We start from the raw sequence: 24,687 nt of genomic DNA, 5'->3' as shown, positions 1-24,687 counted from the left end.
GAGTTTTTTCCCGGTAGGCGGGTGTTTGCATTAAAACGGAGAATACTGAATAACCCGGTGAGATTATGAGGCTGAGTTTGGTGTTTCTAACTTTTAATCTTCCATGTTCCCCGACAAACACACCTCTGAACTTTACCTCCCCCCCGCTCCATCCTGGTCATGGAGGAGAAGTGGAGCGATGGGCGTCTGCTGGCGGCCCCTTCACAGATGGCTGCAGGTACAGCGTTACGCTTGGCCGATAACCAAAGGACTTCAAAGCTCAGACAAGCTCTGAAGCCCATTTCTGTCCAGACCCAGGAGGCAGAAAGAGCAAAAGACGAGAAGCGACACAGTCAAAAGAGTCAACAGGCGTGGAATTGAGCAGCTTTCGGCTTTTTCCGTCCCGTTCTTCTTGCCTTATAGTGGAGACACTCATTTTTCAAACTTTTATCAAATAGTTTAGAGATTGATATCCTATATAGGTGTTGCTGTTATAGCCAATAACAAATATTTGCTGGTATTATATTCAGTAGCTTCTCTGCAGTTAAACACCTTACAATCCTGTGCTGCATCATTATCTCTGCTGCATATCCAAACAAAAGTTCTGGTAGACGTGTATCCTGGAAGACAAAAAACTCTGACATTTTGAGATGAATCTAAAAAAAATAAAAAATAACTCTGAAAAGTCAAAACTGTGCTAGAAAAATCTGAAATATTGAGATTGATCTTAAAAATGTTCTAGAAAAGTTAAGAAAATGTTTAAGTTTGAAAAGTTTAAAAAATGCTAGAAAAAAACTCAGAAATGTTGAGATTGATTTCAGAAAATGTCTAGAAAAAAGATAAACATTGGTGAGTCAAAACGTTTTAACTTTTTGAAATTATTCTCCTGTAAAATTTCTGAGTTTTTTTCTAGCTAATCTTTGGATTTTGGAACTCAGAATTTTTTTTTTCTAGAAAATCTTTGAGTTTTTTGGTGGAAATTTACTCCTCCTTTTTTTCTACCTACACTGGACCTAATACACCAACGTAGAATTTAGCTTAAAAGATTCATAAAGCAAATTATTTCTCTCGTGCTTTTTGTCCAAAATATACAATAAATTTAACGTTTACAGGAAAAGAGTAGAACAGTACTGGGTCTTTTTACTCGGCTGAAGTTTGTTTTGGCCCAGATAAAGGAAGGAGAAACCACCTTTTAGATCCAGGCGTCACTTCAAAGCGCCGCGCCGGTTTTGATCCAAGCCCGGCTCTCAGCCTGACGGACGCAGACGCAGAGGGAAAATGGCAGCGAGATGAGAAGTGACAAAGCTGGGAAGAGGAAGGCAGAAACAGAAGAAGGGAGGCATTGGAGCCGGGGTCGAGAGATGAATACCTTCATCTGGGGGCCCATTAGCCCCCAGCGGCGCAGTCAGAGGTCAGGGGGCATGGAGGTTGGGGTTGGAGGCGGTTGTCATGGTGTTGGCAGAGACGTTTGGGGGTTGAGGTTCTCTTACCTTTTCTAGCTCAACCTGTACCTTTTCCTACCGTTTGCGTTAGCTAAGCTAGCTTTGGAAACAGCCAGAATGTCACTTTATCTGCAGAACAGAGTAAACGAGGTCAGCTGTGTTTGCTTCTCTGGGCTTCAGTGAGGAGAAGAGAACAGGTGAGTGTTTCTGCTCTCCGATGCCTTCCTTCGGTGTCAGTCTCTCAAGCAGATTAATATTGTCTATATTCTGCCGATGTCGAAAAAACACAATTTTACAATTGCAGTGATTCCATTAGACAAAAAATAAAATGAAAATCACACATGAATAAGCTTGTTCATGCAATAAGTCATGAAAAACACAGCAATGAAGGATGTAAACATTTTCAAATTTGCATGACTTTTGAATTGCAGTTGGAGGCCATGGAAAATTAGTCCAAAGTGCCAGAAATGGCCCTCGGGCCACACTTTAGACACTTTTAGTTTAGTTTTTCATTCAGTAGATTCAGAAACTCTTTTTGCATCTTCAGTTAATGTGAATCCTGATTACTTGGTTGAAGCTAACGGTTTATGCAGAAGGTTTTTATGTTTTTTCTTTTAGCTATTTCTAGGGATCCACTGCATGTTTCAATGGGAGAGCTTTAAAATTTCAGCCTCCTTTGTTTCTTTCAGACAAGCTAACAGTCTTTATTATTTAAAGGACCTTTAAATAAACATGTTACAAAATTTTTTTAGCTAATGTAAGCTGCTTTTCTAAATTTGGACTGAGATACATAATCATTTTATTGGAAAGTGTTAATTTAAAACTCCTTTGAAATTTTTGTTAATTTACATTAGCATACTTAATTTATGCATTAGCTTTTAGGTGAGGAACAAGTAGCAGACATTTATAAATGGAAGTGCAAAAAAAAGGCTCAGATATAAATAGGTAAATAAAAGCTGCAGCTTTTTGAAGCTTATCTTTTCCTCTCAGTTTTACGTTCATAAAAATACGCTCATGCAGAACTTTCAGGCAGCAGAGGAGCTAATTTTATGGGTGAATGTTCTCCATTTCCACATAAAGAATAACTGTTTAGCTTGTAAACAAATTCCCAATGGAAATATGAGGAAAGTTTAAAGATTTGTAACATAAAGTTTGAATTAAATATGACGAAGTTTGTTCTGTTTTAAGACAGTAGAAATCCATTTTGTCTGTCAGACATGCTGCTAGCTTCAGCCTCCACGCCCAGTTTAGCAGAATTTACTCTAAAGGAAGAAGCTTTTAGCAGAACTTCGTTCCAGAAATTCTGAACTGTCCCTTTAAGGATTTATTTTATTACTGACTTGCCCATGCGTCTTTTTTCCGTTTCAACACTTCTCAGCTCCCATAAGACTGTGACTTTAAAAACATCTCAGATCTTAGCAACAGATCTAAATTGGGAAATTCTCCAAGCAGAAAAAGAAAAGTTTATTATTATGTACATAATTACAGAACACAGCTGTCATTATTCAGTTGAAATTGTTCCTTATAACAGTTGTTCAGATATGGTCGTGTGTGCATGGCAGATGGTCAGCGTGACCGCTCCCCTGCCTGTTTGTGCTGCTGTTGGGGACGGAGGACACTGTAAATATAATCAGCTAAATCCATGGTTTTCATGCTGATTCAGATGGAGGAGGCTGAGTTGGCCAGACTTATTTATTACCCATCAGCCATGTTTGAGACACAGTCAGCGGGATCACCGCACAAATGCCTTGCAAAATTGTGGAGTGTTTGTACATGGCAGTGATCTCACCCACCAGAGGAAATCTGAAGCCAGATTAAAACATTTTATTAAACATGAATATTAATGAGTCACCTGCAGAATGAAAATGTTGAGGCGGAACAAAAGGTTTAGATTAGTCGCCTTCGTAGCCCTTCAGCTCCAAATTCACACTTTCCTAAGGAATATCACTCACTCTTACCGTCTGCGGACGTGTCGGCCATGATTGTTTCTGACCAGAGAAACGAGTGGATCACAACTTCTAGAAGAACAGAATCACTTCAAGACTGTTTATTTTTACAGTAGAGGAGCGATGGGATCGCTGTGTGAATGCAGCTGTGTTTTGATGATACAGGAAGTGATGTCATCGCCGTGCATGATCAATCCGCTGCCGCTTAGCTCTGCTGCTGTTGGGGTTTCGTTTGGGTGAGGTTGTGGTTTCTTTTAGTGGCAGCTTCAGATAGTTGCTGTGAATTAGGAAAGACACAAACACGTGTGTTATATCTGATTACAATAAATTTGTTAAGCAAGCATTATTCCACCTGTTTCTGTTTGATGCTGCAGCAGACTTTAATCCCCATATCTGGAAATTCACCAATTGTCTGTTTTCTTCATCTAAATTGTTTCTTCAGTTTTATTCTCAGATTCAGTTACTTCAGTTCACCAGAAAGAGGTTAAATTTCAGTGAAAACGGATTTGAATGTCTCATCAAACAGAAAGTTGTTTTTATTCAAAGCTTTGATTTATAAAAGGATTTTTCCCTGAAGAGTTTATGAAAACTGAATCTTTTTTTATTCCAGATGTCAACTAGGCCACTCCAAACCCGGGTAGTTTTGGTCAATTTGTTTTGATTATTCAGTTTATTTGAGAAGATCTGAATTCATGGTCACAAAAATTACAGCAATTCAGCCCAGACCATCATACTACCACCACCTTGCTTCACTGAATTGCTGTGGTACATTTACAGCAGAGTTAGCAGAATACACAACTTCCAAAAACGATCAGAGAATTTTTCCCCAAAAGATCATCAAGACATCTTTATGCAAAACAGAAATCTATGCCTGGTTCAAGATTTTAAGAAAAAAATGATGCAAATACGTGTTCTGTTGTTTCTCTTGTGTAAATTTAACCCTACTTCATGTTAGAATAGAATAGAATTCAACTTTATTGTCATTGCACTGTCACAAGTACAAGCAACGAGATGTAGTTTGCATCTATCCAGAAGTGCTCTACGAGATATAAATATTTATTTACAGATGTATGTATGGACTATAAGAGGTTATAGCAAAGAGATATAGATATTGTGTATAAATATAAATATGGGAGCTATATGCATATATGCATATGTTGTAAGAAAGGTTCTGCTTGAATGATTCTTGGTTCTACGGTTTTAGTAGTAATCAGACCTCGGTGTGGCTTGAGAAACTGAACTCGTATTTCTAGACAATTTGGTTAATAACCGTCAATGCCTGATTTAACAAAATGTTTAACCTTTTTCCACACTGAGCCAGGTTGGATGGATAACTAACATTTTTTCCCATAATGAATTCATCTAACACATCTAAGATAAGATAATCCTTCATCATGACAGGAAGTGGACAGAACAAATGAAACAGAAATGAAAAATAACTGAATAAAAAACAGTGTAGTTTAAAAAACACAATTAGCTGGACATTGGCATCATTTAATCTCATTTTGTGTTTGCATGCGGTTTTGTCCTGAGCTGACTGACGTGCCATTATTTTGAAAACCTCAGCCGGCATCAAATAAGGTCATCGTTCAGATTACGACTAAAAACTCAACACAGTGGATTTATTACAGCTCCTCACTCGACCAGATCACTTCATCACCACTCAGCTTCCCTCCCTCCATTCTGCTGAGCCTCTTTTCTGTTTGTTTGGTTTTTTACTGTTGGGTTATTGTTTCTTATTTGTGGTTCTCGTGTTGATCTCAGTGCGGCGCGTTGAGTTCGGCCGTCGTTGTGAGTCCTAACGGCAACAGAAGGGTGTTTCTCTCTGCGTGTAAATGATAAGCAGTCTGGCTGCTTATCGTGTGTGTGGGTGTGTGTGTGTGTTTGCAGCGTAGTGAAAGCAGCACAGCTTGATGCATGCAGTGGATGTAATGCAGTCAGTTAACAGGTGGTTTATGGTCGTTCATGCTTTCTGCGCGGTTTCCACACGTTTCATACAAAGTTCCCTCCTGCTGCAAAACCAACAACTTTTTATTTTAACTCAGTTTATCTCAAGTGGCCACATGTTGGACGTCCCTGGATTATATTATGAAGTCTGCTTTTCAAAAAATATTAATCGTCAGAATGGAAATTATCCGTCAATTTTAATTTATTATGCAGTTAATTGATTATTGTGACAGGGTTACCAACACCTGCCTTTTTCAGTATGCATCATTGTGTTTGACTGAATAAACCACAAATATCTCATGTTATACTAGAATGACACATAAATAGGACCTTCAGGAAAACAGTTGCATGCCTGTTGCATTATTTCACCAATCAAATCAAAGCAGTTTTTATTTTTATACTGCCTATATTACATCAGTAGGCCTATATTTATTTATTTTTTTTATTGACCCATACAGCTGTTTATTCTCATTGCTGCTCATATGAACCTTATTTTGAAAGTTTGCTGCTCATTTTAACCGAGTGAGGAGGAAGTTTGTGGTGAAGCCCAGGGAAGCAGCAGCTGCTTAGGCTGACCTGCCAGCGTAAACACCGGCCATGTTTTTCCTCACTCTAGCCGTTTTATGGCCACATTTACGATGTGAATAGCACCCTCCTTATCGACTGACAGTTGTCCGATGGTAGCTGCTCCTTTTTGCTTTTTTTTTTTTTGCACCGGTGCAACACAAATGTTAGCTTTGAAACATCGGTACTCAAATCAACATGAGAGAGTTAGTATTGCTTTTTTACATGCACGGATATTTCTGCACCTGCAGCTTGTGTGTTTCTGCCTTCGCATGTGGATCATAGCAAACGCTGAGTAATTATGTTATCTCACAGCTAACACAGCAGCTTATATATTGGGTTGTTTGTAGGGCTGTTGTAAACGAATATTTTAGTAATTGAGTAATCTATCGATTATTCTTACGATTAATCGAGTAATCGGATAAAAAAAAAATTATAAAATAAACTATTGGCAAATCTGCAATAACACCAGTTAGTCCAGATCAGTCCAATATCTCCTTTTTGAGCATCCCTAACAGTTAAATGTTTGTAGTTTAGAAAGTTTACTTGTAACAGTAGTTTGCTTTAACCTGAAGAAAAGTTATACTAAGATATTAAATTATATTCAAATAATAAAGTGGCAGGCTCACAAATATGCTTATAAAAATGTCTATACTCCAGCTTTTAGTTTATGTATTTATCTTCAGTGAGTAATACACATACACGTAAAAGAACTAAGTAAACAACTCATTTAACTCTAATATTTTATTGATAATAACGCAATTTTGAGGATGCTTTAATTAAAAGCATTATTTTTAACCATCACAGAAAAATCTAAATGCAGTGAAATGTTTTTTTATGTATTGGAAAACAGAATGTAATCTATCCATCCATCCATCCATGTTCTGTTCACCCTTTGTCCCTAATGGGGTCGGGAGGGTTGCTGGTGCCCATCTCCAGCTACGTTCCAGGCGGGAGGCGGGGTACACCCTGGACAGGTCGCCAGTCTGTCGCAGGGCAGAATGTAATCTATATGTTAGGAAAAAAATAAACTTACTCAAAATGTAAAGGTTTGAGTTTGTACAGAGTTCTGCAGCCTTAACTAGTCATGATAAAATGCAAAAATGTTGCTATTTTTATTAAAACGATGCTATTATTTATTCTTGATTGTTTAGGTATAAACAAATATAGAATTACTACAAAAAATATTAATCAAAAATTTCTAATTCATACATAACAGTAGCGAGAAGAAAAGACTGTAACTTTTCAGGATGGAAAGACACCAATAAATAAATGCTTTTCAGCTCATGCCTGTAATCTGTTGCTGCGTATTTTTATTAACAAACTTACATTAAGTCCTGCATAATTTCTCTCAGTTCCACCCTCACATACAATTTACACTACACCCGGTTAAGTAACCGCTATGTTTAGATGTAAGGTTAGCAAAATAATGTGCCTCAATTTACATCTATAACATGGCAGATTATCACACAACGTAGTTAGCAAAGAGAACATAAACGTTACCTGTTGGCAACCGTGTACGAGTTGGATGCATGTAGCGGGTGTTTTCTCTTCAGATGCTGCAACATTGATGTCGTGCTGTTGTGGTACGCCAATTCTGCTTTGCAGTGGATGCATTGCGCTGTGTTGTCCTTTCTGTTTAGCCTAAAATGTTCCCAAACTTGACATTTTTTGTCGCTTTCGGGGTTCTCCTTCTGAGCATTCTCCGGTTCCCTCCATACCTACAAACTTAGCACATGTGCTCCAGGCGCTAACGGAAGTGGTAGCGTTGTGCAACACAAAAACCCTCCGGCTAGACCAGTGTGCTGCGTATTTAACAGCATTGCTTATTACAATACAATAAATTTAGCGAAGCTTCGAGGCAGATAAATTTCCTCGAGGATTTTTTGTAATCGAGTTACTCGAGTTACTCGATGAATCGTTTCAGCCCTAGTTGTTTGCTTCCAGGAATGGGGAGAGTTAGGGGAGTGTCACATTTACAACTAACAGGAGCCGTCCTTAAACTCAAATTTACCACTCGGTTGCTTCTTTTTGCAAAAGAACGGACAGAAAGTCGGATCCAAGTGGAGCAAAGAGCAGCAGCCTGCATGACAGTTTCTCACAGCAATGCAATGTCTGATGCATTGCCCCATAAACAAGCAGTGATGAAAGAGCTAAAAAAGCAGCCAGGATGGTCAATATTAGCCTCCAGAGAAGAGAGAGGAGGGAGTTTGCAGCGTGTAACTCCAGCTCCCTTCCAGAGGACAGACAAGGCTGAGCTGTTCATTATGGACAAAACGTTCCTCCTTAGAAACGACTTCAGTCTCCTTAAAGAGTTTTCTCTACCTGTGGAAATGCTTGATTTAACTGAGACACAAGATTTAGAGATAAAGTAGAAGTATTGTTGCTGTGTTTTGGAGGAACTTACTGGAAAGGGAGCTGAAAGGTGACATCCCATACTTTTTTTTCAAAAAATGTTAATCATTTGGAAATGATTTTTGTTTCATTTTATGTTTGTGATGTGAGTTGGTATCAAAATCCACTTAAAATACAAAAACCTTTTGCATAAATGGGCTGTGACATCACACAGTGATTTATTTAATTCAATTCAATTCAGCTTTTTTTGCAGCTTTAATGCTCAACAAGTTGTTTAACAAAAAAGTCAATTCAATCATGCATACATTTTAGTTCATTAAGTTCAGTTTATTAAAATCATTGAGTCATTGACTGTACAGCCTCATATCGAGCATGCATGTTGCGACAGTGGAGAGAAAAAAATCCCCTTTTACAGGACGAAACATCCATCAGAACCAGAACCAGAACCTGGCTCATGACATGTAGCCATCTGCCACGAACGACCTGAGGTTTGAGAAGACAGAAATACAAACAGAAACTGAAGAACTAAACCAGGAGAACTTTCTACGTTCATGAAAAGTAAAAAGTTAAGATCAGTAGAGAGAGAACGACTAGTTAACGGCAGCATTATCTCAACCAATTCCCTCCTCCTGGAAGGAATGACAGCCAAACAGAACGCCAGACCGGGTGGAGCTTCATAAAGTTAAAAGTTTAAATAATTCAAATTGGAGAGTAGGAGAAGAAGAAAGTGAGGAAAAGTGCTTAGATTGAGGCAGAGCTGGGGAAACACGTTTTTGCTGAAGTTTTCATGGTTTCTGGATTTTATCTTGAAATCATTCACCTCAGCTGTTGATTGGTTTATGTTTTGTGTTAATAAACAAACTTGCTTTATAATGTCCAGTTCTGTGGAAACACTGAAAGATGACATGAGTCGACTTTCCCCCCCAAAGAATTGTGTGCTAATCCTAATGTTGTCCTGAACAAAGCTCAAATAAAAGAACAATTTGCTGTTTGTTCAGTGAAACAAATCACACGTTTTTTGCCCTGAAGAATCTTTTCACAGATAGATATGTTTTGTGAGGCTATGATTGCTGGCATACAGTTACCTAAAAAATAAACATTTCTTATTGTCACATTTGTTGTTATCACAATAGTACCACAAAATATTGTGATAAACTTCATTTTGCCCACAGCTAACCCGCCCACCAGCTCACGTCTAACAGTAGTCACCCCACTGTTTCCAACTTAACAACTTCGTCGCTATATTTAGCGACTTTTCAGAAAAAAAATCAATATCAGCCACAATCAGAATATTCAGGTTTTTAAACGCTGTTGATTGACCAGCAAACTGCAATCGGTGAAGCTCTAATTTCTCTACTTTCCATCTGTTCTGCTGTCTGTTCCCCCTTCTATCATCAGGGCTCGGCAACTATTAGGTCAGCTTCATTTAATTTTTTTATCTTTGCAACACCAGTTTAGCACATATATATGGAGGAATTTTTTGCCATAGTCCAGAGACTATGTGTGAGTGCGTGGAGAAGTTTTGAGAAGACATGAAGTCTTTCAAAATAAATATGCAAACAAAAGTATTACAAGTTTTGAGAACAAAAGACATTAAATCCTGCTTTCAGACTTCTTTCTGCTCTTGGATTATGGCACTAAAATTCCCCCATACATATTCTGCAAGTGTTAAAATCCTCACAGACCTACATTGTGCATCAGGTGAGATCTGGGTCGGTTCTCTTTAGGCTTTGCAGTGCAGAAAGCAAAGCGTGCATGAAAACAGGAGCAAAGGGTGAGATAATGCTTTGTCTAGACAGTCAGAGGTCATTTCATTACCCAACGTTTTGGACCAACCCCCCTTTTCCTCCAAAGCCTGATGACGCTCCGACGTCTACTAAGAGAGACGGGGTCATTAGCGTATTTCCTTTGGTGTCAGTAGCCATTAAGCCTGAAGAAGTTGTTTAAATATATCTAAGCCTGGAGACACTGAACAGACTGGAGTCTGGCGTCTCCCAGGTGATTGCTGATGTTCCTACATTCGATCTCTTCTGGTTGTCGACCGAACATTGAACAGTTCCTCCGGTGAAACAGTTATGCATCATTGTGCTTCTTAAACTGTAAATTGCTCTGATCTTTGAGGCTATTTTGTTCATTTTTATGACTATTTTTGCTCACGTTGCATATTTAGTGGCGTCTGAAGCTGTCCTCAGTGCTTCTGTCAGGAACTTAATATAAACGAGTTTAATAAAAGACAGCAAATAGCAGCCGTCAGCGGCCATTCATGACCTCCCTCTACGTCTCCGTTCTCCTCCCCTCCCTCACCCTTACACTCCTCGCTGATCCTCCCCAAAAAGAAGATTAACCAACCCCTGACAGAGAAGTAATCTCTCTGAAAACATTGACTATTATCATTTCAACATGCTGCTTCTCAACGCAGCGAACTGCCTCTCTGGTATGCTTAATTGCAGTGTGTGGGACTCACAATGCTCCTTTAGGTATGCTAAATGGAAAGCCTTGGCTACTGAAGGTGTTCCAACATTGTAAAAGTGCAACAATGGATCTTTGGAGTTCAGAAATTCAAGCATAGATTTCAGGTCACACGGAGGGTTTGAGATCATAAATATGTTGGAATTGTAAGTTCAGTGAAGATGGATTCATGAGAACCGGAGGTCCATTTCCAACAAACTATAATTGGTCCCATTGTTGCCTGTGAATGTTGTCATGAGATAACATTCCACCCATCTGACCTCTTACGGTTGGTTCATTTAATTACTTATCTCTGTTCTGCACCAGGCTTTCAAACTGCTGCTGATTCAGAAACCTTTAGCTTTTCTCTCAAAGCTGAATTTCCAATTCAGCCAAGATCATTTTCTTTTATTGTGGGGGAAAATTTCAAATCGACTGACCAATGGCATCTCAACCAAAAACAAGTGGACAGAGGCTGCAGAACTCTATGGAGCTCCTTCAGTGACAGACTGTTGCATACGATGTGCACAAAAAAGCATTTTAGGAGATCCTTCTTCTCAGTAGATGTAAAACTTCATAACCATAAATGTTCCCAGTAAGTGTTCACATGCATTTCCACTGTTATTTTTAGTTTTACACATTTTAAAGTGTAACTCAATCAATCAAGTTTCTGTCAAGTTTATTTTTATAGTGCATTTCAGCAACAAGGCAGTTCAAAGTGCTTTAAATCTTAACTTCACACAATAAATGCTAAGTTGTAGACAGCAGTTGTCAAGTGGCATCATTACACATTATATTATCTTTCAAAAGCAATTCTAAGGAGGTGGGCTTTTAGTCTAGACTTAAAGGTACTCAGTGTTTCAGCTGTTTTGCAGTTTTCTGAGAGTTTGTTCTGTTTCTGGAAAATTTGGCAGTTAATGACCAACACCCAAATCAACTTTTTTATGCTGATAAACTGTCTCAATAAGTTATTTAGGATTCTGTCTTTTTTGTGTAAATTTTGACATTTTCGTCTAAATCTTTTCAATTCCTTCAATATTTTGCTTTATGGCTACAGGATAGACATAAGGTGCCATAAAGCTATCCTGCAGCTTCGATGCGGAGCTGCAGTGTCCATGCTTCTGAGCTTCTGCCACTCAGATCCTTCAGACTAGCTAGCTGCAATTAGCAAACACTCCTCGGAGCTGCTCAGTATGCGATCTCACTTCTTCTCACTGCAACGCTGGTAAAAAGGTTGCTAAAGGGTTAATAGAGGAGCCATGTTGTGATGATTTCCTGAAGGTGGAGTTTCAGAAAGAGCATGAATTTCTTAAAGAGACAGAGGTCCAATTTCAAGTCATTAAATTGCAAAGTCAAATTTCTATATTGTCATATTTGATATTTATAGCATTTTTATAATAACTGAAGGTAACATAGTTACTTGATTGTGCTATAAAATCAAACTATGTGCCTGCAAAATATGTAATACTGCTACTTCAAGAAATTCTTGATGGTTTTTATCAATACTTTCTGCCACAACCTGCTCTTTAAAGACATTTTTGATCTTGATGTGGCCTGAAATGAAAAAGAGTTTGACGCCTCTGCTGTACAGTTTTTTTATTTGATTCTTTATTCTATTTTCATATATTTTAATGTACTTGCTACTTGCTTTGACTTGCTTTCTATTTCTGTTTAATATGACGCCGATCGGCCACAGTTCATAGCACCTGCATAGGTGAGCATCTCTTTGACCGCGGGTCAATGAGTGACCAGAGCTGAGCAGGAATTTGTGTGCAAAGATTGGCTAGCCTCATAAAACCAGAGCCATCCATAATCACCCTGGCAGTTTCCATACCGGCCGTCCGTCACTCTGCGCCTGCGATTATCCTCCCGGCGCTCTCAGTCACACCGTTCTCTGACGCAAACCATCATTCAAATTATTTTTAGCGTTAAAGTCCAGGCGCAGGACTTGGTAATCCAAGGAGTGACATCTGGCCTTCAGGGCTTATGTGATTAGCAGAGAGCCTTGACCCTAATAGCCTTGCGGACGTTCTTCACTGCTTCTCTGGAGGAGTCGGACGGCGCTGCGCAGACGTGTCGATTTCACGGAAAGAACCGACAAAAAGCATGAAGAAGAAGGTCTAATTTAAAGCGCCCTCATTTATAAAACACCTTCTGTCCTTCAGACTTTTGACACCTGATGACCACTAATGACTGGAGTCAAACTGCAAAATTACAAAATCTTTTCAAATACTCTGGTGCAAATATCGTAGTAGATTTGATTCAGATTCACTTTATTTGTTAAATAAAATATAATTTATAATTCTATATCTTAATCCTCTTAAAGCTCACCAAAAAGCACATAATTTGAGTTCATCATTAAATTCATCCCACATTTTCACAACAGAAACACATCTAGACTTTACTTTTCTCTTTATCAAGTTCAAATATTAACAAAACTCCTAAATTATATTTACTCTGTCTTAACTTTAATAGTTTCTAAATTCCAGAAAGAAGATTCTTTCAAAGTTTTATGCATTATTTCTAATATTTTTGTTGCTAAATTTTAAATTACTGCTTTGAATAAAATGTTTTTTAGTTGGTTCATGAGATCACACTTCATTTATAAGCCTAATACCTTGTTTTTGTAACTTATCTAATATGTCATGCTGTTTTATTTGCATTTCCTCATATGTTTATTAAATATTTTATTTTCAGCAATATTCCTATGGTTTTTGCTATTGTATTTCTAATATATTCAATATGAGGGGTCCAATTATTGCTGTCTAAACAATTTCTTTTACACACTCTATCAGAAAAACGAACTTTCAAGTAACTTTTGAGCAAGATATACGAGCTTGTTTTAAGTTAATGCTTTCTTAATATTGATTTTAAAAAGTACTAGTTCCACTGCCAGATTTTTTTTTTACTCATAAGACTCTTTTCACATGTTGTAAGTGGAACAAGAACTTTTTCATTAATATTAAATAATTATTGACTTAAAACAAACTCCTATAACTTGCTGGAAGTTACCTGTAAGTTAGTTTTGCACTAGAAAAATAGTTGGTGCAAATATATTTTTGCAGTGTGGGCCAAACTATAAATAAAAAATTCAAAATGCAGGAGGAGGAGAGGTCAGCAGTGGCAGAATAAAACAATTGAATCAAAGTGTAGAGGAGGGCAGCAGCTTCCTGCTCAATTAATCATCATCAACAGTGAAAAGGCTAAAAATGACTTCCTCAGGCGGCACAATGGAGCCCAACTATTACAACTGTTGTCCTGTTTTGGAAGAACTATGGCTGTTTAATTATTTGTGAAAACAAAAAAAGGTTTCCAGCAGCTAATTTCACCTGCAGAAAACAGAATTCGAAGGCTGCAGTATTTACTTGAGTATTGTGGGAACAGGGGAGAAACTCTTCATTTCAGGTCTCCATGTTGAAGCCTTGGATAATCATTTTTGTGTCGTAATAATCATTTATGTGTTACAAAGGAATGTGTGTTTGCAGAAAACAGAGAGTGAGATAAAGGAAGGGACTATTTTGGGCAGCTGTTTGCTTGGAGAAGCTTTTGCTTATTCTGAGGCAACTTGTTCCCAGGAGTTCAGCCTCGCTGCTCGCTTCTGCTTTTGTTTTGTTGTTTTCAGGATCTCTTGCTTGTGCAGGAGTTCAGTGGCCCTTCTTCTTGTTTTTACAGTTTCTTTTTCCACCTCCTCTTAAGTGAGTAATTGTGTACCAATAATTGCCTCTGCAGGGTTGGGGAGGATCAGGAAAACACGATTCCTTCAAAGCTGCATTTGTCAAACCTGTTTTTTCTGGTTTTATTCTGTGTTGCTGAGCTTCAGTGGAATGTCCAATAAAAAGCTGCTCTTGTAGTTTTCACACGTCTGCAGATGGGAAGAAAGGGGAAAAGGCCTTTCCTCTGCATGACCCGGTGGTTTGCATGAGCAATATGTAATCTAAATCTGCTCACTTCTTAAAGTTGCTGAACAATCTAAAGAACTTCCTGACTGAATATTGTGTTATTTCACTTACAAATACCAGTACGATATGAATCTTAGTAAGAGTTTCTTGTGAACACATATTGTTGAAAAAATGCAAACTTTTTGTATTTTATTGATGGAAGGAAAAGGTGAATTACGTGTAAGGGAAATAATGCAAGGTTTGTTTTTTGTTTTTGTGCAAAAATCTGAAAAGTGTGGCAAGGGTGAACAGAAATGCTTGCCGCACTTTTCAGATTGTTTGCTAATAATTTGGTAAAAGTGATTTATCTCGTCTTTGTGTTGATAAATTAACATTTTAAAGAGGTTCAAATACTTTGAATGCCGAGTATTTTTATATGACTTTGGTTGCATTGGAAGATTGAGTTAAATATATGACTATTTCTATACATAAAGTTTACTTGTATAGAACATTTCAACAACAAGACAACTTAACATGCTTAACATCATAAAAACACTAGAAAAACCACAACAAAACTGAGAACCGGTGACAAAAATGACATTTTGTTGAGTGCCATCATCAAAATCATCAATACACATCATATATGGGCGTGCCGTGATGGCGTAGCGGTTAGCGCGACCCATATCTGGAGGCCTTGAGTCCTTGACGTGGCCGTCGCGGGTTCGACTCCCGGACCCGACGACATTTGCCGCATGCCTTCCCCCCTCTCCTTCCCCGTTTCCTGTCAGCCTGCTGTCATATAAGGGACACTAGAGCCCACAAAAGACCCCCTGGAGGGGTAAAAAAAAAACAAAAAAAAAACATCATATATGTTGGTCAATGTTTCATTGATTATTAATCAAAAGCAACTCTAAAGAGGTGGGGTTTTAGCCTTAATTTACAGCTACTCAGTTTTTCAGTTTTATGGAAGTTTGTTCCGGATTTGTGGTGCAAATCTGGAACAAACTTGATTTTCTGCATAGAAGCTGAATTCTGCTTCTGTGCAGAAAATATATATCGTATAAAATTATCCTTTCCAATGTAAGAATTTTGTACATGTATTTTGACGTAAGAGTATATTGAAAAATAGTAGTGAGGCGGGAATTAAAAGAAGATTTATTCTTTTTTCAATTTTTTTAATTGATTTGTTTGAAATAAATGAATATTTCTGTGTTTCAGTGACCTGCTCCGACCTCAAACGGTTTTTATTTAAAGCTCGTAGCTGCTGCTCCTGTTTCAGATTCCTAACTTCTACGCTTTCATTTTCTTTCCCCCTCTTTTTGCAGGTATGGCCTCGCAAGTGCAAGTGTTCTCCCCTCACACTCTCCAGTCAAGTGCCTTCTTTAGCGTAAAGAAACTGAAGGTGGAGCAGAGCTGTAACTGGGATATGACAGGGTACGGCACGCATAGCAAAGTCTACAACAGCAGCAAGAACGTGTCGGCCACTGGTGGCGCTCCTCTAGGCCTCAGCGGCTCCGCCCTGCCCTACGAGCAGACCCTGATCTTCCCGGCCAGCGCTGGCCACATCGTGGTCGCCTCGGCCAGCAGCACCTCGGGGGCCGTCGGCTCTCTGCTGGGCAGCAGCGGTGGAGACAGCAGCGGTGGTAGCGGCGGCGGCGGAGTCCACAACCTGACGCGGCGCAGCACGGTGAGCCTCCTGGACACCTACCAGCGATGCGGGCTTAAGCGCAAGAGTGAAGAGCTTGACAACAACAGCAGCGTGCAGATCATTGAGGAGCACGGCCCATCCATGATCCAGAACGGTGGAACCAGCGGAGCCACAGCGGCCACCGCCACCTCCACGGCGACATCCAAGAACAGCGGCTCCAACAACGAGGGCGACTACCAGCTGGTGCAGCACGAGGTGCTCTGCTCCATGACCAACACCTACGAAGTCTTGGAGTTCCTGGGGAGGGGAACCTTTGGCCAGGTGGTCAAGTGTTGGAAGAGGGGAACCAATGAGATAGTGGCCATCAAGATCCTAAAAAACCACCCATCGTACGCGCGGCAGGGTCAGATCGAGGTCAGCATCCTGGCGCGCCTCAGCACAGAGAGCGCAGACGACTACAACTTTGTGAGAGCCTACGAGTGCTTCCAGCACAAGAACCACACGTGCCTGGTGTTTGAGATGTTGGAGCAGAACCTGTATGACTTCCTCAAGCAGAACAAGTTCAGCCCGCTGCCGCTCAAGTACATCAGACCGGTGCTCCAGCAGGTCGCCACGGCGCTGATGAAGCTGAAGAGCCTGGGGCTGATCCACGCCGACCTGAAGCCGGAGAACATCATGCTGGTGGATCCTTCGCGTCAGCCCTACAGGGTCAAAGTCATTGACTTTGGTTCAGCCAGCCACGTGTCCAAAGCAGTGTGCTCCACCTACCTGCAGAGCAGATACTACAGGTAAGAGCGTCAGAGACCTGCTCTGAGATACGCTGCCTCGCAAAAGTATTCATGATACTTCAGCTTTCTCAGCCTTTGTCACACAAGGATTTGTATTTTATTGGGATTTTACATTATTGAGCAACACAAAGTATTCAGACAAACTATTCTGCTTTACTCTGATGCTCAGTGGATCTGATTTCAGTCAGAATTCATCAAATCTGTGTTAATGCTCAGCTAAAAAAGTTAGCTATGCTAACTAAAGCATCATCCATGCTAACTAAAGCAGTATACAAAAATATTAATACGTTGGTATAGATTATAGCTTCCACTAAAGAATATGCTATTATTTAATGGAAGCTAATGCTAAGCCACTAGCTATAGCCATTTTGGCACATGTTAAACAAACTTCAAAATAAGAGCATGAATATAAATACCTAACTACTTGATGAATTAGTTCTTTGCCGTCTATAATCAAACTTCAACACAGATTTCCAATTTAATCAACTGAATATTTACAAAACAGCCAAGTAGATGAGTGCTTTAAAATGTATTCATAAAAAATTATTTAGAGGAATGCTAAGTGTTCTAAACACTTTCAAGGTTATCAAAAATGCTAAAGCACTAAGCAAATAATTAGCTCCACTGTTAGCGCATTAGCCCATCATCACTGATTATCAGAGTAAATCTGGCTGATCTGTGAAGGCCTCAAGGGTCAAGCACTAAAAAAACCTGAGTTGTCTAAACATTGATGACTTATTGAGAACCATAATAATCCCTGTCTGCACTCAAGTAGGTGCTCTACTCAGATTAGACTAAAATTCTGCAAAGCGTTTCAGTCCTGAAATTGGGTGAAGTTTCACCTAACAGCTGGATGGTCACAAGGGCCTAGTCAAAGAAAAATCCTGAGAAATCACCAGTTGTGCAAAAGAAGTGGCATGTAACTGCAGAAAAGGTGAATATTAATATATGGCATGCCACACTTTTCAGATATTTTTTTTCTTTTTCCAAAATATGCATTACTTTGTTTCTAACTAAAAATCCAAGTTGTGAAGTTGAAAATGTCCAGGGAGTGTGAACACTTTTGTAAGGCATCTGCATAGAGTAAAAACAATAAAGTTTTAAATCTATCAGGAGATGCAGAAAAGAAAAAATGTTAGTTTATTTGTTCCTGATGGTTGCGTTTATATTGTTTTTTTGATTTAATGGGAATGTTTTCATTGTTGGGCTGATTAATAACCATCTATAATCGCTGCTGCTGCTGCTTAAATCGTCTCTGCATTCCAGCTTTGTGTTTTCCTCATATTTACTGCGTTTGTTAAACCCTTATTTAATCCTGAGCAGGCCAGTAAAACTCAAAGGCTTGTAAAGTGCCCAGCTGCTTATTGTGTTTAATGAGATAAAACAAGCATGTTTTGGTGCTACTTTGATGATTATGGAGGTCCTGCTCAGCTTTCTCACGTCTCACTCAGCCTCTTGTAAAGACGCAGCAGACCACAGGGAATTCATGAAGCGGTGTCTTTGTTTGGTTGCAGAGAGAAGTTTGTGTTAAAAACGGGCTTCCTGTTTGCAGTAGAGGAGAACTGAAAGGATCCCAGACAAACTCCGTCATAGAAGAAGAACTCTAATCATGTGAGGCGGCAATCTGCCCATATGCATATATTCGCCCTCCTGCCTTTAGATCCCTGGCCCCCATCGCAGAGGAGCTCCTCTTTCCCCAGGGATAGAGTCGAGGGGTCAGGCCGAGTTCTCCCGTTATATGTACTTGTAATCCACACCAGCGGAGCCGGCACCAGAACCAGATGACGCCTTGGGAAGACCCGGCATTCCTCTCCCAATTCACATTTCTACCTACAGAAAAACTTTGTTCGGTTTGAGCAAAGGCAGATTTAAGATAGCAGATAGTTTGGGGCTCAGGTGTGGTTCTGGCTTTGATGAAAGAGCAGGTGTGTGTGAGCTGTTGCCTGACTCACACGCACATACACACACACACACACACACACACACACACACACACACACACACACACACCCACACAATCACACGCACACACACACACAACTGCCAGGTGTTACTCTTCAGCTCGGCTTTGTGCTTCTTTCTGCTGGAGGTCTCTGTGAAGAACCGTTTGGTGGTTTGGGATGTTCATGAGTCAATTTGATGTCCTCAGCAGCAGGGTTGTCCAAAGTGTGGCTCGGGGACCATTTGCGGGCCATTGGACTGATTGGACCTCTGAATGATGATTAAAGCTTTTCCAAAGAATTCATGCTTCTATTGCTAATAATAGACTAATTTTTTAAATTTTCTTCAGTTGAGCCTGAAATATATGAGTAAAGTGGTTTCCTTTTTTTCAATAAGGAAGGTTTGGAACTACAGTGATTTTCATCTTCTTTTTCCACAAAAGATTTTCTTTGTTTAAATAAAATATTTCTTGCTTAGTTTATAGTTGAACAAAAAAAATGTAACATGGTTACATCTGAGGTCAAAGGTTGTAGTCAAACTGTAATTAGTTAAACTGAAATTCTGCTACGAACTGAAAAAGTGATGTGTGTATATTTTCTCTGGAGGTCTGTCAGGTGTTGGTGGATTATAATGTTTGCTTTTTCACCTCCATTATTTATCCTTTCCCTCCCTTCTCCTCTTTCTGAAGCTAAAGCCATCCTCCATGCAGGTGGTTCTCAACATGTTTCTGACAATTATCACCTCCATAAACCTGCAGTTCTCACAGTATAGTAACATTTAATAGAGATATGTGTAAAACAAGCACAAAAATGTAACGCATACATGATCTCTTTCTTTCTATTTAAATCATAGATGGGTTTCTCTAGATCTTGTTGGGACATTAGTCCTTTAATTCTGGAAATGTTCTTCAGTTGATAGAAGGCCAACTTTGTAACTGTCTTTATGTGACTCTGAAGGTTCAGGGTTTATCACCAGTTTCCAGCTGTGGTAACTGAAGCTGTGTGCTGCTGATTCTTGATCGTTCCTCTTCAGTATCAACTTCAGTTTTGTTCCTATTCAGCTAGAGAAAGTTATGGCACCTCCACATATTGATTTGCCCAAAGCATCTTCTGCTTTGATTGGTTCAGGTTTACCTGATGACATCTTAATGGTAACTAATCTTATTACTTGAACTGGGTTAGTGATAGCAGTGGATATTAAATGAAAGGAGTCCCAGGGTTGAACCCTGAGGCACCCCGTATGTGACTTCTGTCCGCTCCTATAAAGAATTACCTGTTGGCACAAAGACATTTGGACCAGTAATAAATGAAGAACTTGGAACTGCAGTTCCAAAGCAAATACTGCTACTACTTTTACTGCTTTATTCAGTGAAAGCAATAAAAGTAAAAAAAAAAAAAACCCTCCTTAATAATTCTACCTAATTATTTTTGAAGGATGTGGTTTAGTTATGACTCCATTCTTACCCAGAAAGTAAAAATGTAAATTTTTGAAATAGGAAAGATTGACAATGACTACCTTGCATATGAAGTAGTTCTCTGGATTTGCTGCCGTTGGCTTCAGTTGTTAGTTTTTGTTTTTGTTACAGTAAATTTGTTGAAATTTATCTTGAAAAAAATAATTTATACCACTAAATGCAACCCATGTTCCACCAGTGGTACTTGCACCCCACTTTGGGAATCATGACAAAATTTTCTCTTATAATTAAGAGTGTCATTTGAGCAAATATACTCTGCACATTAAAAAAACTGACATTTTAAAAACTCAAAGCAATCCTCCTTTAGTTCAGTCAGTTGTTACCTTTGATTTTAATGACCAGACAATTTTCACAAGGATGACATAGACTCACAGATTGAAACAATTCCCACAAGCTGTTTACTCAATTAACTAATCCAAGCGAACTTAAATGAACTGAGCGTTTACATAAGCTATTATTTAATTTAGCTGAAATAGATTTAGAAGTTCAAAGAACAACCCAAAGGAGTTAAATCAATGATCTAATCCAAGCCTAATAAACTAACACAGATGCTTACAAAAGGAAGGATTTTTATACAGGATGAAATAAATGGATGTTATTAGAACAAATTAAACCTCAAATTTAATGATAATATTTATTTTTAACAAAACTGATATGAGATTCTCATGGTATAACCTTAAGGTAAACATACCAGTTTTTTAAGCCATTTTTTATGCCATTATATGAGCAATTATTAGAACAGAAAGGTGCCAATTATTCCTTCTGCTACTATTGATTAATATAGTTTTAAAAGGTGTTTTCATATTTATTTTCCAGCTTTTCATGTGTAGACTTAAGCAAACCTCCAGAAGTACATATCTGCTAATTTTAGTTGTAGTTTACGTGCAGAATCTTCCTGATCTTCTCTTAATGGACTAGCACAAAAATAAGAGGCTCAGCTGTTCAGTTTGTGCGTAATCAACCTGGAGTTGATTGCTTCACTTCCAAACTGCAGTTTTACAACAACAAGACCCAAAACCGAGCGACGGGTGGCGCCGTTTTGGTTTGCAAACCGTGATCCTCCGTGTTTTTGACAGCATTGAACAAACAAACAAACAAACCGGTTTATCGTGAATAAAAATGTCCCTTTTTTCTGCTCTGCACAGCAGTTGGCACCGTGGCAGTCATGACCTTTGCTGTGTGTTTGTCACATTATTTTATTTATTTGTAGTTGGCAACAGGAAAGTGCAGCGTTGTGTTTCAGGCAGCTGATTGTCAGTGAGCAGCAACAGAATTAAGTCCTGTTCCTTTCTCTGTATTCTTTTCAACCACAGCGGGGAACATTTGAATGGTTTTGAAGCCCAAACCATTTAAAATCGCAAGATGAAACAGCAACACGTTCAGGTCAGGATTGAAATGATTAATTGCATTAATCATGATTAATTGACTATTGAAATAATTGTCAACTAGTAATCAAGTATTTGCTAATAGGACACAGACACAAAAAAAGGCCATCTGCTGAGAAAACAACATTTTTATTGCAGTAATTAAACAAAAACTTTACAAAATTCATATACAGTACATTTCTCAGTTAAGATAAAATCGCCTTTGCCTGTAAATTTTATTTTAGAATGCTGTCATCACCCTTTATTAAATACAATATTTATTATATTACTTTAAAAAGAATTGAACTATTTATTCCTATTTATCTTGCAATGTATTTCTAATATGGTATAAAAATGCTTAAGTGGTCAAATGAAAAATCTTATTAATCAGAATTATCTATAGAACAACTGATTACGAACTTAATCGTTATTTGCGGTCCTTGTTTCAGGTGTCGCCTGTCGTTGCTTTAAGTCAACAAGCAGGTTATAAAACATTCCTGTTTGGTTTCCGTGGGAGTGACGAGTGGAGGAGGCCGGAAAGATCATCCCTTCATTTCCTCTTGGCAACAGAAGGCAGGAAAGAAAGACTTACCCATCAGCCACCAGAACCCCAACCGGGGGGACCTGGCGACCCTGGGTTTGATGCTCCAGTGGAGGGCGGTTTGGGTGTTGTCGGGTCTCAGTGCTCCGTAATGAACGATTTCTTCCAGAGAAATGCACTGGTGGTGGATGAGTACCGTGGGTGTGTTAGTGGCCAGAGTTCACAGCGAGTTCAGAAGCTTAAAGGATAACATCCCTCCATCTTTAGTGATCACAGATGATAGGATAGCAGCTATGTTCACCAACAGGGTGGAGATTACACCCAGGTGTGCTTATTATCCTTTATATTCGCCACAGTCACATCCCTGCTCTGTATTGATTCCTGTTGAATGACTTTTTGTTTATCTTGTTATGAACAATGACTGTTTTTTTGTTTAATGAGGTGAACCGACCGGGGAGATTAATGGCGGTAGCTGTTTGCTTTTTGGATGTCCCAGATATTGTTTGCTGTTGACATTATATGTCCTGTAACAGCCTTGCAAATGAGTTATGGATTTTTCACAAGGTTGACTCATGCAAATAAAAAAAGCAGCGCTGAAGGTAAAGAGCAGTTTAGGGTTCAGCTCTGTTCAGGGTCGTCGGTTTCTGCCTATTGGACTCTTGATTCCTCTGCTTTTCAACACAGTTTTCATAAAACATCCACATGTTCTGTTCTGTTTATGTCCTGATTACATCAGTATATGACCTAACCTTAATCTCCCTTCTATCTTCTCCTGAGGCTCCTCTCCTTCCTTCCTTGTGGCTAATTATGTCACAGGTAAGCTTCCAGCTCAGGCTTACCATGTGCCAGATAAAGAAATTATTGTCCTGTCCCAGATGGACATTTTTGTCCTATTTATCTCCTCTGGCTAAGGCCATGAGATCTGTGGAATGCAGCAAGATGTTGTTTAAGTTTATGTGAGGTTTCCTGAGGTCGTCCAGCTGAGAACAGGCCTTGTGGTGGCAGCTGGCACTGACACGGACATGTGCAGACAGATGAGAGTATTGAAGGAAAAAAAACACATAACACACTGTATTTGCTGAAGATTTATTGCTGTTATTGTGTAAAAAAAATATGTATTTTGACTTTGACTATTCCTCTATGCAGTATTTCTAGATCTTTCAGCGTCCTGGTTCTTATCTGATACTTTCCTCTTCAGTTCAGCCAAAAGGCTTTCAACAGGATTTCAGTCTGGGAACAGAGGTAGTTTTAGAAGGAACGTTCATTTGGTGACTGGAAAATCTGGAAAAGTTTCTGGTTCATTGTCCTGCTGAAAGATTAAATAATACATTTTCTGTTTTTTGGTAGAAATCTGGAAATTTTTAAACAGCAATTGAAATCCCCTATAGCTAGCTAACTAACTAGCTCTGTAATATAGATATAGCTATCTAGCTAGCTATAGGGGATTTTAAACACGACAGACAGAAAAAAGGTGGCTTTAAACTAGATAGCTGGAAAATGCTAGATTTTTCCAGCAGCTCGCTAGCTACCTAGCAGCTGAAAAAGAACTATAAAATAAGCAGCACTATAATAGTTTGGGTTTGCGTTCCTAAACATAAACCTAACTTGGTAAAAAAAAAAAAAAGCTCTTATTTTTAGTTTTTATTACAAACTTGCCCATAACAACTTACTTTATCCTAAAGCATTGATAATGTTTCCTATTTTATTCTAACTAGACATTTTTCAGCAGATGTGGCATTTATAAATATACTTGGTGATACTTCAAGCTCATAAGATAAATGGGTACATAATTTTAAAAAATTCTGTCTAAAGTTCTGACGACAGGTTCTGTAGATTTAATAATCATTCTGACTGTGAGCTTAAAAGTACCCAAGAACTCGAAGTGTCAAGACTAGAGTCTTTTTAGGAATCCCGTTTTATAGACATCATAAACTTAATCACGTATGAATCGTAATTTATATAGATATTTTTATGGCTTCAAATATTATTCCTTTAGAAGTTGTGATGAAAATGAGTCAGCAGCTTCTGGGAGAGGGGAATGAGATCCCTGGACTCACAAATAATCGTGAGTGGTCGAGTTATTCTCATAATCAGTAAAAGGTGACATCTGAGGCAAAGAAAAGCCACAAGAGTCCATAAACTCTGGACTTTATGACTTTTATGATGGTGGTAAAAGCAGGAGACTAAATATACTGCATGTAGATGCCTGTCCAGCTGGATGGTGTCTGTTTGGGCTGCGTGAGTGTAAGATGAGTCTCTGCTCCACCTGTCTAGATATCTCGCTATCTGTTGTTAGCGTCACCCAACCAGACAGACAGGACAGGCGTTCCAGCACATTTACCCAGACTCCGTCAAACATCAAGGGGTGTTTT

At 39.0% G+C, this 24,687-nt stretch overlaps 1 protein-coding gene and 1 long non-coding RNA gene across 4 annotated transcripts in view; both read left to right on the top strand.

The window, feature by feature from the left end:
• hipk2 (homeodomain interacting protein kinase 2) overlaps window positions 1–24,687 on the top strand; it is a 103,738-nt gene that overhangs the window by 9,184 nt on the left and 69,867 nt on the right. For all 3 annotated transcript variants that reach the window (XM_028033912.1, XM_028033904.1, XM_028033895.1), the window contains exon 2: window positions 15,885–16,995. In XM_028033912.1, coding sequence (XP_027889713.1) covers window positions 15,885–16,995 — 1,111 coding nt within the window. The remainder of the gene's footprint in view (window positions 1–15,884; window positions 16,996–24,687) is intronic.
• Window positions 7,606–13,044, top strand: LOC114154634 (uncharacterized). The gene is made up of 3 exons (XR_003597584.1): window positions 7,606–7,810; window positions 8,018–8,019; window positions 13,033–13,044. It is a non-coding gene; the product is annotated as an uncharacterized LOC114154634 (long non-coding RNA).

Source organism: Xiphophorus couchianus, chromosome 2 (assembly GCF_001444195.1).
Source record: "Xiphophorus couchianus chromosome 2, X_couchianus-1.0, whole genome shotgun sequence".
Classification (NCBI taxonomy): Eukaryota; Metazoa; Chordata; class Actinopteri; order Cyprinodontiformes; family Poeciliidae; genus Xiphophorus; species Xiphophorus couchianus.
Note: the sequence above shows the minus strand (reverse complement) of the source record. Positions and strands in the feature narration are given on the sequence as shown.